We start from the raw sequence: 15,602 nt of genomic DNA, 5'->3' as shown, positions 1-15,602 counted from the left end.
TATTGTTTTTGATGTAACTCAAAATTGGCTATGGTCAGATCGACTGATTCTTGCTTGCAAAAAATACTAATAACGATAAACACAGTCACCATCATGTCTAATTTTTAAAGTAAGCTTTTCAATTCAATGCATTCCAAACAATTGCCAAACAATGTCTGATTTGAATAGAACAAAACAAACTATGACGTAAACCTTTGTTTCTACAAAGCCTTTTTGTTTTTGACGGTTTTTGTGGCTAATGGAAATCCTTTAATGCAAAAAAAATCATCTCCCATAAAGAATAAAAGCAGTCAATGTTCACATGCAGTATACATCAACATTTGAGAGAAATTAAGCGTTAAGTTAACTTCCATCATATCAGAGGAAACGTATGATTCCAAAACAGATTGAACGCACGTGAAAAAATGTTCACGCGTGGCTATTAATCGTGACTACTTAAGTACCTCTTTGGATTTGAATATCATTTGTGTTGGAAAGCTTTATTAGCAAGTACAATAAGGAGAGCTCAGCTAAGTAAAGGGGTAGCGTTGCAGTGACTTGGTGAAGTGGATTTATAAGATGCTAAACAAGGTGGTAAGTTGTTTTAAACTCTAACATAATTTTACATTTATCAGTGATGCTGGCTTCATGGTAGAAATGAACGTTAACATGCTGCAACAATTGTGCTTTGACATCATGTTTAGTATAGCGGACTGTGTCAGGGTCCTCAAAACATGTTTATTTTAGCGGGCTGTTTTAGGGACCCAATTATCACAAGCCAAGCCAAACTGTTTCAAAGTATACGTAAAGTATTTCGCCAGACTCGAGGCTTTCCAGACAATAAAATACACAGTGTAAGAACTTTCACAATGCTAAAAACACTGCAGGGGCAAAACCAGTTATGCGTAAATTTTGTGAGAACAAATACAGAGATGAAGACAAGAGTATTTTTTTCCAATAAATGGTATACAGGTCTATAAATTTTGCTACCAATAAGTAAAAAAAAAAATAAAGATAATAAAGCAAACAGTTCGTGATTTGGTATTTTCGTTATGTTCCGGTTAATGAACACAACGTCAGCTATATTGTTTAGCTTAAGCTGGCAAGAATGAAATCAAGTCCGTTATAGCAAATCTTGGCCAGATTTTTATACGTTCGTCGTATGACATTTATCAAATTAATATCTTTGGCCACGAGGCGTTTCATCGGCGGCTATTTTGACAGTGAAATGGCAAAAATCTGAAGAGGACAGACCGATAGAAGCTCCAGTTCAACCCCTTTTTACTGACAAACTAAACTTGTTACAAACGCGTGAGAATAATTGAGTACCAAGATATTTAACACTGTCATGCACCGTCACGAAACAATTTCGAGTGCACTTCTTGCAATTGGGCGCAGGAAACATTTTCCCAGTGTAGATCATCTACTGTGAAAAATGTTTCTTGTTCCCAAATAATACACTTAGAATTCCTGCATGACAGTGCATAGTTCTAAACAAAAGCATTCTTAGGTCGCCTTGAGCAAATATTGCTTTCTCTTTTCTTTTACTTTTCTCGTGATAAATTTACAAATTCACGAAGTTAAGAAAGTGTCATTTTTGTAATGTTAGATTTTAAGGGCATCAAGGGATAGCTTCCCACAGGGCTTGTCTTTACTTTTATGTGAAGTTCATTGTTATGCAATAGTTAGTACGCTGCTGACTAATCATTTATGCACCTGCCAATCACAGTTGTTACTCAGGTTACTGACAGTGTTGACGTCACACTGTTTGATGACTTGTGATGGGTTTCCAACTCATGTACCAATCACTGTCTGTGAAGATCTTATGCCGGTTCATCGCACTCCCATTCTACCGGCTCCCAGCCAGCCGCTCAACATGAGTCCATACTGGATACACGTGAGCAGCACGAACTACACACGTGACTCCATGTTAACTGTTACGGTCAATGGCACCAAGGGCATCAAGGTGAGATTAAAATTCATTTGTTTTGAAAGCAACAACAGCAACAATTCACTTGAGTTTGTTAAATTAAATGTCCTAGTAAATACTTATTTTACACATTGAACGCCATTTGTCTGCCACGCGAGAATGCAATTGCACTTTATTGACAAGAAACAAAAATTGGAGGCAAGGCCAGGGACACATAGAAATATAATTGCAGACAAAAAAAAGACCTGATCTTGGTAATGGCTTTCTAACAGTTAGATGACCTTACATATGAATCATTTTCAGGGGTTCATCATCCAGGCTCGTGCTGTGGGGGACCCCAGACCTGTTGGCACCTTTCAGGGGAACCTGCTTGAGGACCAAACCTACATGTGGTGTTCCGGTGGAGAACCACAGGTGAGTCGAGTTATAATTTATAAACATCTATTTTTTTTTCAGTTCGTTTCTTTCTCCTTTCCCTCTTTTCCCCCTTTATTCTTTATTCACAATTTAAACATTGTATTTCTTTTGTAAACAGAACACTGTTACTCATCACCGTACAAGCCAGTCAAATGTATCGTTACGTGATTCGTTAGAATTCAATTGGAAAGCACCGGGATACAGTGTGGGAAATATCACGTTTTGGTAAGCTTTAAGAGTGACAGCTATGAATTAACAGGTACATACAAACGTTATCAGAATAACTTTTTGTAAGTTGTTTAACAAGGCCGTGAAAGATTGGACGTTATTATATTTAAGCCGTTAACAAAGCAGAGAATTCTTAATTTAATTCATTTTTCAATCAAGATCATGGGAAAAACATCAACCCAAAGCTCAGACTAACTTTTCTCGTTTCAGGGGAAGTTTTGTCGTAAACTATACTGTATTTTGGGTTGGTATTCAATCTGTGACAATCACCGGCCCTCCAGCTGACCCTCAGGTGCCTCCAATAATACAACCAAGCTTTCAGGTAAGGATATAAGTAAAAGTCGAAAACATCATAAATAAAAATAATAAAATAAATAAATGTGTTTATAGTGGTCATGCACTTAGCTTCATATCTCAACAGGCATGGGTATCACTGTTCTATTTGTTATTTGTCTTCTACATGATCACGACAAATGACATTTCCCATCAACCATTTTACGTCACTGACATGACTTCCATGTGCTACAAGTGTGTATTTACACCGTAGTTCCTAAGTGATCACACCTAAAATGATGAACCTCGTCCCCCTTGAAGTTCTTTTCGTATATTCTTGGATTTAAATATCCAAGACGGTGTCCCTAAACCAGTCGCCATCTTGGCATGCAGCAACGAGAAGAACCTGGGAACAGTTTGGGTGTTGATATGCATCGTTAAATCCTTTAAGGAAAGCTTGTCAAGCTGTTGTCTCTTTTGATGAAGAGCAAGATCACCTTATTTTATCTTTATTTATTTCGTCTTCAGATAACAAAGATCGGCTGTGGAATCGAAAAAGGTTGTTATTCCGAGCCCGAGGACTGCACAAACAGTTCAAACTGCGTCTTCCTGGTCACCTATCAAACCACTGGAAAGAACATAACATTTGAAATGAGTGGAAAACATGGTTATGTTTCTGTCGGTTTCAATTCCAAGCAAATGATGGTGAGATAAAACGATTTTGTTATAAAAATTTAATACAACAGCCGTTTCACATTTCACACAAAAAAAAAGCAAAAAAGCCTTAGTGTTGCATCCGAGTCCGTCATTCCCGTGAGAAAGTCTAGTCAACTTATTTAGAAATGGCTTTTCCATTTTGCAGTCAAACCTGTGTTTAACGTATTACCCCCTCCTTTTTTGGTTGAATAATTTTTTTTTTTCTTTTTTTTTTTTTTTTCTTTTTTTTTCTTCTTTTTTCGTGTTGTTTTAAAAAAGCAAAAAAAAAAAAAAAAAAACATGGTTGTTTTTATGAAAAAAGGGAAAAGAAAAAGAGATGATGGTGGGGGGTGATTGGTGGATTTCGATCCGTGTTGTTTGTTTAGGACGTCGAAAGAAGGAAGTCGAAAGAAAGCCGCTATGCACGTAACACTGAAAGCGGGTGTAATTAGTGGCCAGGCCACCCTCCTTTTAAGCGCTCAGGTGCATGTCAAGGGATGTCAAGGTCAGACTTGCACCTTCACATTGGTCAAACGTACTGCGCGCGCAGTTCCCGCCAAAAATGCCACTTACAAACGTCCTAAAATTCTGAAATCCTGTAATCTGGTTTACCATTGCCTTTTTTAACGTTTTATTTCAAATGTCTGGCGCAGTTTCACTTCGAGGCGACGTTGGATTTTTGTGCTTGTCCGCTGTGGTTGAACTTTCTTTGAATCAGTTTCCTTGAAGATCTTTTTCGTTGCCATTCCTCTAGGGTGACCATTCTCATTTTCATACTTCATGTAAGCTTAAAGTTAATATACTTCCGCTAACATACCGTCATTTTTTTTAGGATCAAACCGACGCTATCACGTGTTCGACTTCATCCAGCAAGGCTGTCGAGATCAGACATTATTTCCTGGATAATCATCAGCCCATTCGAACTGATTTGGTAAGTGTCAATATATAGATACGACTTTGGAATTATTTGAGTTTACGCTTTTCATTTTACACTACTGGATATTGTTTACACCATATCCAGTTACTGCTGACAGGAAGTGAGAATATCAAAAATCATCCACAATGAGACAGTTTCTTGACTCTGTTCATGATGTCGAATGTAAATAAACATTGAAAGCATTTATTTTTGTTGTCAACAGCAGGAACTCGACAGACATCATTCGAGATGCAGGAGCTTATGATAATGGCACAATGACATGCAGGTATATATGATATACAGAAACATTGAAGTTCTCAAAAATATAAAAACGTTGAAACAGATCTAAAATATTAAAATGACTCTCCATTTGTTATCGTTTTCTGCGGTCTTCTTCAGAGAAAATGATGACTTCGCAAGAGTTACAGAATTTAAATATGCTGAAACGAAGTTCTCATCTTATACCAAATCACCTTTACCTTTTATCAACGGTCGATGTCTTTTTTGCGACACTTAGGAATTTTTTTTTCACTTCTTTTGATTTTTTTCCCTACATACAACATTTCACCACCCAGTATCGAAGCCAGAACTTTATTTGGCCTGTTATCGCCCTTCCCTCGCCACAACACCAGCATGTTGATCCGCCAAACCCCCAAACACTAGCACCTCTTTTATGCGCGTTTGTTAATTTTTGCTGTGTTTCCGTTGCCATAAAAAAAACTGATGAAATTGCTCTATACATTTGCAGATTCGTTCGTAAAATTTCACCCACTGCCTCAAATATGAGAGATCTTACAAAGAACTGGTTCTTTATTTTTGCCTGGACTAGTGTCGGTAAGTACTGCCTTGAAAAATGTGTTATTTACAATTGAACTGTCTGATCTGTTTTGATAGCTTATAAAGCAGGTAGAGGATATGTTATTAATTACTTTCTTTTCGCTGTTTTTAGGTAGCACAGGCGTCCTGATGTATCACTATGAAAACGCGTCTTTCACTGCCCAACGCGTTAACGTTACACAGCCTATGATGTTGAAAAACGGACGTAAACAAACACCAGTACCGACACCTGATGGGAAACTGGAAGTAAGATTTAGTTAGAGACAGAAGATGCCCTTTGCTCAAATATTTGTTGTTCAATTTTGTGTTCATTTTGTTGTCCTTTGTCACTGCAAGAGTGTTTAAGATCTCTTCTTGACGCAGTACGGGGAAGGGTTGCTATGGCTTGCTATCTTTTACTAGTTCACTAGAACTTCTCTTTAGACTCTTTAGAAATGATGCTTTATCAACATCGTTGAGATTAACGGGAACATCTTATTTACGGGAAGTTTCTTCGAGAAGGTCTTATACAGCTTACTTGAGAGACTTAGCTAAGTAATGACTTGATTTTAGAGTCTGATATAATTTTTCCCTTTAATCTAGTTCCAGACCTCGCAATGTGGGAAAACAAAGAGTTGTTACTCTGAGCCTACTGACTGTTCATCCAGCGGTACCTGTGATTATCTTGTGACTTTTAAACCTTGTGAAGACAAGGATGACGTCGATTTTGAGTTAAGCGCAAAGAGTGATTGGGTCGCCATTGGATTCAACGAGAAAAGCAAAATGGTAATAAAAACAAACATTGATCACGCAGATGATTTTGGCTTCGTCATGCAAACCCACAGGGTGGATAACGCTATCCACCCGATTAATCGCTATGTAGTGAATAGCAAAACTTGTTTTGACAACATTTATCCGCTGGATAGCGTTATCCACCCTTTGAACAACTGGGCTTACAAAGATTGTAAATGGGGAAAGATTGCATGATGACCTTCGCGTAGGAGTCCTTGCAGAAAACTTACTTTTTTTGGTAATTTTTTTTTTTTTTTTCACCCTGCGAGCAGAGCCCTTTCTTTTCCACTGATATACTTCCCAAATCTCAACCGCAGGGAAGTTAAAAGAGGATCTGCTCGCAGGGTGATTTCACTTTTACAACATTTTACAACACTGTACACTACTTACAATACATTACTTACACTAACTTACCTACAATACACCAGTTACAATACATAGCTTACAAGACGAGAAAACAAAAGGAAAATAAAATAGTTAAATAAATAATTGATTAAATAAATTAGTTAATTAAAGTTACGCGAGGCAGAGGGGTACGTATGCAGGGCAACTATATCCTTGCAGAAAATTGTTCCTTATTAATGGTTGCATTGTGTTTACTTATACTTTCGTTTTCGTTTGTTTTCAGGACGGCACAGATACTATTATCTGCTCTCGCATCAATGATGGTAGTGTTGCTATAGAGCATTATAACTTGAATGGCTACAACAATCCAATTCAAACAAAACCGGTAAGGAAAAGTAAACAATTGATTTTTGTCAGTACCTATACGTTAAGTTTATTGGGCCTTGCCTTTTTTCAGAGCATCTCACAATCAAAAGTTAGCCACAAAGCACGTAAATGACCAATGAGCAATAGCTAAGGTCACTGTGTCAGTTTTAGATTATGGTTATTTCGCTATTCCATTCTGTTTGTTGTTTGTTTTATACGGTTCGTACAACGACAAACTTGATGCACTGGGAAACAATTTGTACATCAGTCGTGTGATAAAATTTTTGAACTTGTTCCCAGACTCCTGCAGGTCTCACGGTTATCTCTGGCGCTTACGAAGATGGAGTTATCAAGTGTAGGTAAGTATTCCTGGCTCAATGAAAAAGTCATAATCTGCAAGCAAAAATAAAAGGGTTGTTTTTAACTTCCCATATCGTCTATGATCATAAAACTTCAAAAATTCTTTTCATTATTGACAAGCTAATTCTCTTCCTTCTCAATATTGTTTTAGATTTTCTCGGAATAAAAAAGCCAGTGGCATATCACGACTAGACCAGGAAGTCTTCTTAATTTTCGCTCGCGGCAATGTGAATGGTAAGTCAATTGAAAGTTTATTTTGGTAAGCCTGGAAATATAATTTCCTGTTTGTTTACTTCAGGTATCACTGCTCAGGACCGTGTTTTTTGTTTATTAATATATTTTTTGTTTATTTTGTAGGTGGTATACTCAATAAACACACTCACAAGTCATGGAGCAATAATAAGGTTGACGTCTGTAAACTGAACGCGGCACTGGAGGGCAAAACCGCTGACACCAAGCTATTGAAGGCGCATGGTAATGGGCGTTTATGTATTTCATTTAACCTGAGCTTCAATTCAACTCGTTCAGTTAGGGTTTTGTAGCATACTCAATGATTTTTTTTTTATATTTTTTGATATCAGATCAATAAAACATTACCTACACTTCTGCTTTATTGCTTATTCTAGGCTCGCTCATGGTGCTGGCCTGGGTCGGGTTTGCCACCTTGGCTATATTTGCGGCCCGTTACATGAAGGACGCCTGGGGCAAACTGTTTGGAGTTAAGAAGTGGTTCCAGGTATAACCAATGCAGTCAAATCGCTGAAAAGTGCTAACACTACTATCCACTCGCGTGTAGTTAAGGTTAAAAAACTTACGTGAATTTGCAAGGACCACCGTGACAAAATAGAAGTACCGGATCCTCTCACTGTAGAGGATCTAATCAGCTATAACTCAATAATGAATAAAGAAAAAATTGCAAGGCCGATTGAACCGTTTTGGGACTGTATTGAAATTCCAATATTTCGGTAGGCACGGCCTTCCTTCTTCAGGGTCTTACAGAGAATGACTCTAAAGGTTAAACGTTACAGATATAAAATGTGAGAAATACGATACAACGCGTGAATAACAATGAGGAGATTTATTAAGCCCTATTTCTGACTACTTCCAAATTGAAGGAAACCTCAAACAATAGTCTTCTAACATAACAAAACGTTTAAAGGAGGAATAAAAACGCGAAAATAACCAAGGATGGTTTCGACTGACGAAGATTAAGAGAGATTACAAACAACAAACTTGAAAAAACTTGCCAGTTTTTTGAAGATGCGTTCTTCGTGACGTAGCTCAACGTTTAAAGGCAGGCATTTGAGTCAGACAGGCGAGAGACAGAACAAACGTTTCACAGTGATGTTCACAAAGTGTGTAGTCTTACTTGATCGCAAAAGATAACACTCAGTTCATCCAAGACTCAGTCCTCCAGAAACTTTTTTCGGCTTTCTTTCCGAGTGCTTATGTAACTCTAACCTTATTCTTTTCACATAATGGACTTGACATCTCAAGGAAATTAGTAAATTTACACGAGACACGCTTGTCTTACCTCATTGCAATTGACCATTGTTTGTTGGTAGGTTCACAGAGCCTTGACCGTCAGCTGTTCAGTTTGCACCTTGGTCGGATTTGTACTGGTCTTTGTTCACGTTGAAGGCTGGTCTGATGTAAGGAGAACTTTTATGAATACCGTTACTGTGTTGTTATATTTATACTTATTCGCAGAACTAATGACTAGAGACCCAGTCACATATAGAACCAATTTATTATTCAACCAATTAATTCGTCACAAAAATTAAATCTGTATTTATAAATCGTAGTTTTTATTGTGCGTCTAGGATGTTTGCCCTATTGTATGACAGTACGGTACAAACTTGTGTCCCATTTTTTTCCTTCTAGTTTTCAAGTTATATTTTTCTCATTAGAGAGCGGTGTGATGTCTGTCTGATATAAATCTTAGTTTCTTCCGATTAACTTTAATTATTCCATTTTAATTAATCCACAGGCGGACGTGGCCCACTCAGTACTGGGGATCATTATTACGGTCCTTGTCTGTGTACAGCCCATTATGGCGCTCATGAGGCCCGGGCCAGCTGATGAAAAGTAAGTACACGAGCTGCTGCATGTGTCATAATTTTGCATACTTACCCACTATGCAGACATTATAGCGATTTTATTTTATTTTCATTTAATGAAATAAAAATATAACTATCAAATAACATTGTGAGCAGAAAGCCACATTTGAGATACGTGGTTTTCAGGTGAGTACTGCATTTCTGAATAGTTATTGGGATTTGATTTTTTTGCACATTTTTCTACAGTCGCTGGATTTTTAACTGGGCTCATCGTTCTGTTGGCTTCACTGCGTTCGTTCTTGCTGGTAAGTTTTAATAAAACGTCAGTATTCTGTTGTTTTTGTTCAACCTTTTACTACTATCAAGCCAGTGTTTTACTTTCAATAAAAGGACTAAAAGTCCATGATTCCCTTTACAACTGTTCAGCAAAGCTTTTCCTTATGCGCAGAAAGAATTTCCTTTGCAGCCCCCTATAAATTCCCTTAATTATGATCCGTAAAGGCTGCGGTAGTGACTGAGGCAAAATGCCGTTTACCTAAGCTCTTCTCTAGTTTGTTGTTTGGTCTTGGAATCATGTCTAGCTGTCGGAATGTAGGCAATATCCCTTCGTTTATTTTCTTAATTCTTCTGAACTGTTAGACTTCTTCGCAGCCGTTGCGAAGGAGACTATAGTCCAGTCCCTGAACTCTCTCTTAGGCTCGCCCTTTATAGGGGTTGAACCCAGACGCGAGAAGAGCGCCTGGGTTCAACCCCTATAAAGGACGCGTGGAAGAGGGAGTTCAGGGACTGGACTAAGAAGACTATTGACCTATTTGCCTGAAATCGTATTGATATTGTAAGAAGAAATTGAATTTTAATATATCTTTAAAGTCATATGGTAAATTGATTTTTACTTCAATCGCTTTTCAGTTGCCAACATATTCCTCGGTCTTCGCCTGCCTCATTTGCAAGCGGAATTTGGAGAGTATTTCATGATCGCGTTTTGTGTTGGTCTGCTGACAGTTGTTGCTCTTGAGATCTACATAATGTGCGAAAAAAGAAAGAAAGGTAAGTTGCTTGAACTGTTCAAACAACACGGAAAAAAATAATGAAACAAATTCTTATATTTAATTGGTGCACGGAAAATTTAGGAGGTTCGAACCCGGGAAGGCGCGCCTAAAAAATTGCGCCTGCGTGGTTCATCGCAAAAGAGCAAGAGGGGAACATTGTAACACTCCATTAATCACCTCACTTTTATTTTTAAATTTATTTTGTTTACATCAAAGCCGTGTTGCTTAATTTGTTTTCTTATGTTTACAGGTCTCCTTTACATGACGTTTGGATTCATCGTTGTCTTGGTTACCTCTGTCTGCTTGGCTCTGCTTCTGTTTATTACCATGGCAACTTAAAGAGGAACTGGACCAGGTCACCAAGGAACGTCGGAAGTTCTCTCCCAGGCTCCGTGTTGCATAATGAAAAGCGGCCTCCGTTTAATTTTGTGTTTCATTTTTTCCTGTAGTATTTTAAAAATTGTATCCATATCTATCTTAAATTGCTGATAACATAGCATACCATGAAAGCTCTTTTTTCCATATTTTTTTTTTATAAAGATAAAGGGAGAAAATAGGGGTATGGGGAAAAATTTTAAAAACAAATTTTTTAAAAAAGGGTGCGCGTAAAGGGTTTGGGTGCTTAGTACTTTTCAAGTCCTTTTTATTTGTGGTCAATACGAGACGTCCTCAGAAGACCTCAGAAAATAGATTTCTTTGGAGTAACGAAAACAAAAAAACAAAAACTGAGAAATAGCATTCTTCCTAATAACAAAATTGTATTGGCTTACAATCTTAGAAATTGGAGGGGGGGGGGGGGGGGGGAGGGTGCATTATATAAATAGGGCCTCTGCGGTAGACTTACTTGTCTTTCATTATACAATTTTCATAATTACAAAGCATGTTCTGATTGGTTTTGAGTTCGAGTTTCATAAGGATATGTAAACACGTTCTGACATAACTGCTTTATTTCTCTCTGCGATCGGTTTCCCTACCGATTTATTGGTAACAAGAACATTGAGAAGCTTGAGAAGCTTAAAATCGGGCGCTTTGCCTTGAAAGGCAGGGTTCAGTACAGCAGAAACCACGAAGCAGTTACTTAAGTTAAGCACTCAGTCCGACTGTGTTTGTGTAAGTCACAGGGCTTGCATGAGCTGTATTAGTGTGCATAATATAATATCTAGAACGTTGTCGAGATTGCATTATTACTTAAAGACATGATGGTTTCAATTTATAAATGTATCTCACACAATACAAATAAACGATTGAAGTAGACGAATAGACAATGTAAAGTTTTAAGACTTAGCAAAGTGCAGTGTATTGGTAATACTGTAAGGTGCGGTTTCACCTGAAGGTCGTGTGCTTTTCGGTATTTTCCAGGCATTGCACTTTGATGGGACAGTACTACAACTGTTTACCGGGGAACTACTATTGTCAAGAAAATGATCACAACTTGTTGATGAATGATTGAACATTTGTTTCATACCATTACTGTAATAGCAATTGATGAAGGCTTTTAGTCCTGAACCAAAGTATAAGGACTGGGAAATACTGAAACCCATTATCAGCCACCTTAAACGGAAATATCTTGTTGGTGTTTCAAGGAATCCAAGGAAACTTCACTCATCCCATGTATCTATGTATTGCGGTATTTTGTAATTTTTTGAGTGATTTTTGGGGATGTTTGGCAGGTGATAGTTTTTTTAAAAGAATTAGTAAAATTTAGACAACTAAGAAATATTGAAAATTTTATGTGAATTTATCATTGGAATTTGAAGTTAGAAATTGGCAGACGGACACCAAACAGCCCCGTGACATCCTGGAGTGTTTTTGCATGGGGGTCAACTGTGTGATGATGTTTCCATTTTTTTCTTCAATCCCCACTGATAAAGAACTGTTGTTGGTGTTATGTTGGTGTTATCACATGTCAAGCCTTTAACAAGGTATGAAAGAACACAAGGATTTAAATTATTCTGGTGCTCAATTTTTGCGTAACTAAAATTAATGTTACTCAAATTCCTGATGGATTCTGTCTTAAACTGTTACGAGCTTAGTATTTCCAAATTATTGCATGTCAATGTAAGGCAAGACAAGACATGCCTTGGTTCTTATGTAATTCTCTTAAAAACACATAAGATATTGACTATAATTTTGTCTGTGCTATGGCAATTCACAGTGGGGTGGTCTTGATGTGTCTTTAACTTGTAGACTGGACTGGACTAGTAAAACGCGGACTAGTAAAACGCGGACTTGTAAAACGCCTCTAGACACTTCGAATTCCTTGGCCACAATCATCTTACGGCTCTCTTCAATACATAATGTCTCAAAAAAACAGTAACCTCAGAAAGAAGTCAGAAGCAAATAAGGTCGAAAGACCGAATTTGAACATATAACGGCAAATGTTCTAATGTCACGAACGTAGGAGTCGTGTAGGCCCGTCACCTTTATTTACCACATACTGCCCCCAAATTAAAACAGTACCCTCAGAAAGAAGTCAGAAGCAAATAAGGTCGAAAGACCGAATTTAAACATTTAACGGCAAATATTCTAATGTCACGAACGTAGGAGTCGTGTAGGCCCGTCACCTTTATTTACGATTGAATGTTGATTTCTGGACGGGCCCCGTTCTACCTCGTGCGAGCAATAAAAACGACTGCACTCAACAGACGTCAAGTAGTGGAAAAGAAAGAAACATATGCACACAACTCATAGCATCAATCCCGTTGTTTTAGTAGGGGTTTGCAGAACGAACATGTGCTATACTGCAAAAACATCTCCACGCTAAAACAGACCATAGAGTGCTCAAAAAAGCTAGAAATATGCCGTCGAAGAAACACACAAGAGCTTCAAACACAAATTGTTTCGCTCGCTAAACCGTTTAGTTTTATCCGATTTACAAGCGCTTGTTTTACAAGTCCGCGCTCTACAAGTCCGTGCTTAACAAGCCCTCGTTTTACAAGTCCGCGTTTTACAAGTCCGCGTTTTACTAGTCCGCCTTTTACAAGTCCGCGTTTTACCTGAGTCCGCGTTTTACTAGTCCGCGTTTTACAAGTCCGCGTTTTACTAGTCCGCGTTATACTAGTCCGCGTTTTACAATTACGCGTTTTACTAGTCCGCGTTTTACTAGTCCAGTCCAGTCCTCAAAATACAGTATGCCAAAACTCCCCGCCCTCTAAAGATAAGTCCTTGACGGTTCTTGTCGTTTTTCGGTGCCTATATATTCATCTTCGGCATCTTTCTCATCCACCTCTCGTTCTGTTCTGTGTCTGTCATCACACGAAAGAAAAGCTGATTCTCAAAAAATCTGCCACAAAAGGAAATTGACAAAAACAATATGAAAACCATATATCGAAAGTTTCTTATTCTAAAATTTTATCATACGTCTTAATTCAGAGCTACAAAGAAGTTCCTCCTTTTGAGTTATTGATACTGTTCTTACAGTACCTCTTTCCACTAGCGAAATTTTACAAAATTCCTTCGCGGCGAAAAGGTAGCGCGAATCCAGAACAGACTCCAATCGAGAGTGGGTTAATTCTAGATTACTATTAATTAACTATTACAACATTCATTTTTAAAATAGTTTCCCAAGCCGACTAAGCTAACTAAACGTCGAGTGTATCTTTCAGTAAACAAAACATGCCGTTGTGACGCCGGAAATCCAGCTCACGCATACTATACCCCGTGACTCACGCAAACCTCCGACTTACGTGCTACTACAGTCATTCCTTTCTAAACATTTTTTTTTTGACCACCACCGTACCTTTCTACCCAAAAAACTCATGAAACCGCCCGGTTTTAACCTGTTTTAACCTTTCAAAAATTAGAGCGTTCGAAACTAAATAAGATCCGTAATCACAAACAACATACAGCCGTTTACCAGCACTCTTTAAAACTCCTGAAACCCTTCAAAATCAGGCAAAATAAATCTTTGAAATAACCTTTATCAAAGTTTCTAATTTTTTATTCAGTTCTATAAAATGCCTTTCATACACTACTGTCAAACAAAAATTTCAATTTCCTCAAAGTTTCAAGACAAAAGAATAACAAATATTTCGTGCACAATGTAATTTGATTAAGCCAATATTATCACGTCTAAAAATACTTCAAGCAATTCAGTGAAAACCCGTTTTTTTTTTCGTATCAACGAACCACTTTCGAATAATCAATACATGAAAATAACAATAAGATCAAAAGGAAGAAAGGAACCTTTCTAATTATTTGAAGACTTTCAAAGCCGTGATATTATGCATCCAATCCGCGATAAAATTTAATTACAACAAAATCCAAGTTCTCATTTTGAATTCCATTTTTTTCAGTTGATACCTTTATCCAACTTGTGAAAAATTCCATTCAAGTTCCTATTAATACTGTACATTCCCAATGTTTTGCTCAGGTCTTCAGAATCGTCTTACTAACCAAATCTAAAATAATTCCAAAACATGCTGTACAAACATTCTACTCTTTGTGACAAACGACTTGACGACCAATTGTTCAGAAATGAAAATCGACACAGTTCTTGCTAAATAAAAAAAAAGTTTTACGGCGGAGTCAGGCTCAAAAAATATACCGCAAGATCACACCCCCATTCATAGTCAGAAACCAGCAAACCATCTAGTTTGCTAAAAAAAAAACACTCCGTGACATCAATGACGTTACCTTTTTCATTTACAAAAATAACTTTTACTTGTCAAAGTAAGTGCAATTTCACAATGGTGAATATCAGTACAGTATGGGGCCCAGTTCTCGGCCGGGTCCAGTTCTCGGCCACTTTGTGTTTAACGCGTTTTTCATACTCAAGTTGAATCAAAAGAAAAAGGTATTTCCTTCAAACGATAGACTGATTCATGAGCTTTAAGTATCTTCAGTTTGATCGTTCAATTCGATATAGAAAGCTCACACGTCGAGTTTACGCGGAGGTAGGTGAATTTGCATTCCCAAAAAAGTTGTTTGTTTACGGCTCCAAATTCATGGATGTAGTTAAATTCGTATTTTATCCAAAAGCCCCCACCATACGAGCTAATTTTTGGCATGTGAAACGTAGAATAACTCAGCTTTCTGCTTTAGTTAACTTTTCGTTGAACCGTTGTATTTTTTGGTCTTAATTTACTTCGAAATTTTTTCTTGCGACGTTTGCGTATTTGCCAGTTCTCGGCCACCCTGCTCGCTATCACAGCTTAGCGCTTGGTTTTTAATATAATTTCATCTGCTGCTGCCAGAATGAAAGAAATAAATGTTTTAAAAATAAAGTTCAATCTTATCTCTAAGTTTTGAGCTGACTCTTGTCTTGTCTATTATTTCTACAACACCTAAATCTTTCAAGACCTTTTCACTGCAAAATAAACCATCTAAATGCACGGGTCACACAATGCGGTTTTGCCAGAACCTGCACATAGGCA

The 15,602-nt window shown here is 37.6% G+C and overlaps 1 protein-coding gene across 1 annotated transcript; it reads left to right on the top strand.

Moving 5' to 3' along the window:
* The first annotated feature begins 123 nt into the window (after positions 1-123).
* On the top strand, positions 124-12,073 carry LOC144637406 (uncharacterized). Its single transcript, XM_078496471.1, has 21 exons — positions 124-573; positions 1,709-1,945; positions 2,213-2,323; positions 2,445-2,551; positions 2,765-2,876; positions 3,356-3,532; positions 4,356-4,454; positions 4,664-4,725; positions 5,188-5,273; positions 5,389-5,522; positions 5,859-6,041; positions 6,676-6,777; positions 7,059-7,117; positions 7,270-7,352; positions 7,476-7,592; positions 7,745-7,854; positions 8,684-8,770; positions 9,109-9,206; positions 9,425-9,483; positions 10,088-10,225; positions 10,478-12,073. The coding sequence occupies exons 1-21, from the start codon at positions 559-561 to the stop codon at positions 10,564-10,566; spliced, it is 2,265 nt and encodes a 754-aa protein (XP_078352597.1). The 5' UTR covers positions 124-558; the 3' UTR covers positions 10,567-12,073.
* Positions 12,074-15,602: the final 3,529 nt, after the last annotated feature.

Source organism: Oculina patagonica, chromosome 14 (genome assembly GCF_052425735.1).
Source record: "Oculina patagonica isolate OP01 chromosome 14, crgOcupat, whole genome shotgun sequence".
Classification (NCBI taxonomy): domain Eukaryota; kingdom Metazoa; phylum Cnidaria; class Anthozoa; order Scleractinia; family Oculinidae; genus Oculina; species Oculina patagonica.
Note: the sequence above shows the minus strand (reverse complement) of the source record. Positions and strands in the feature narration are given on the sequence as shown.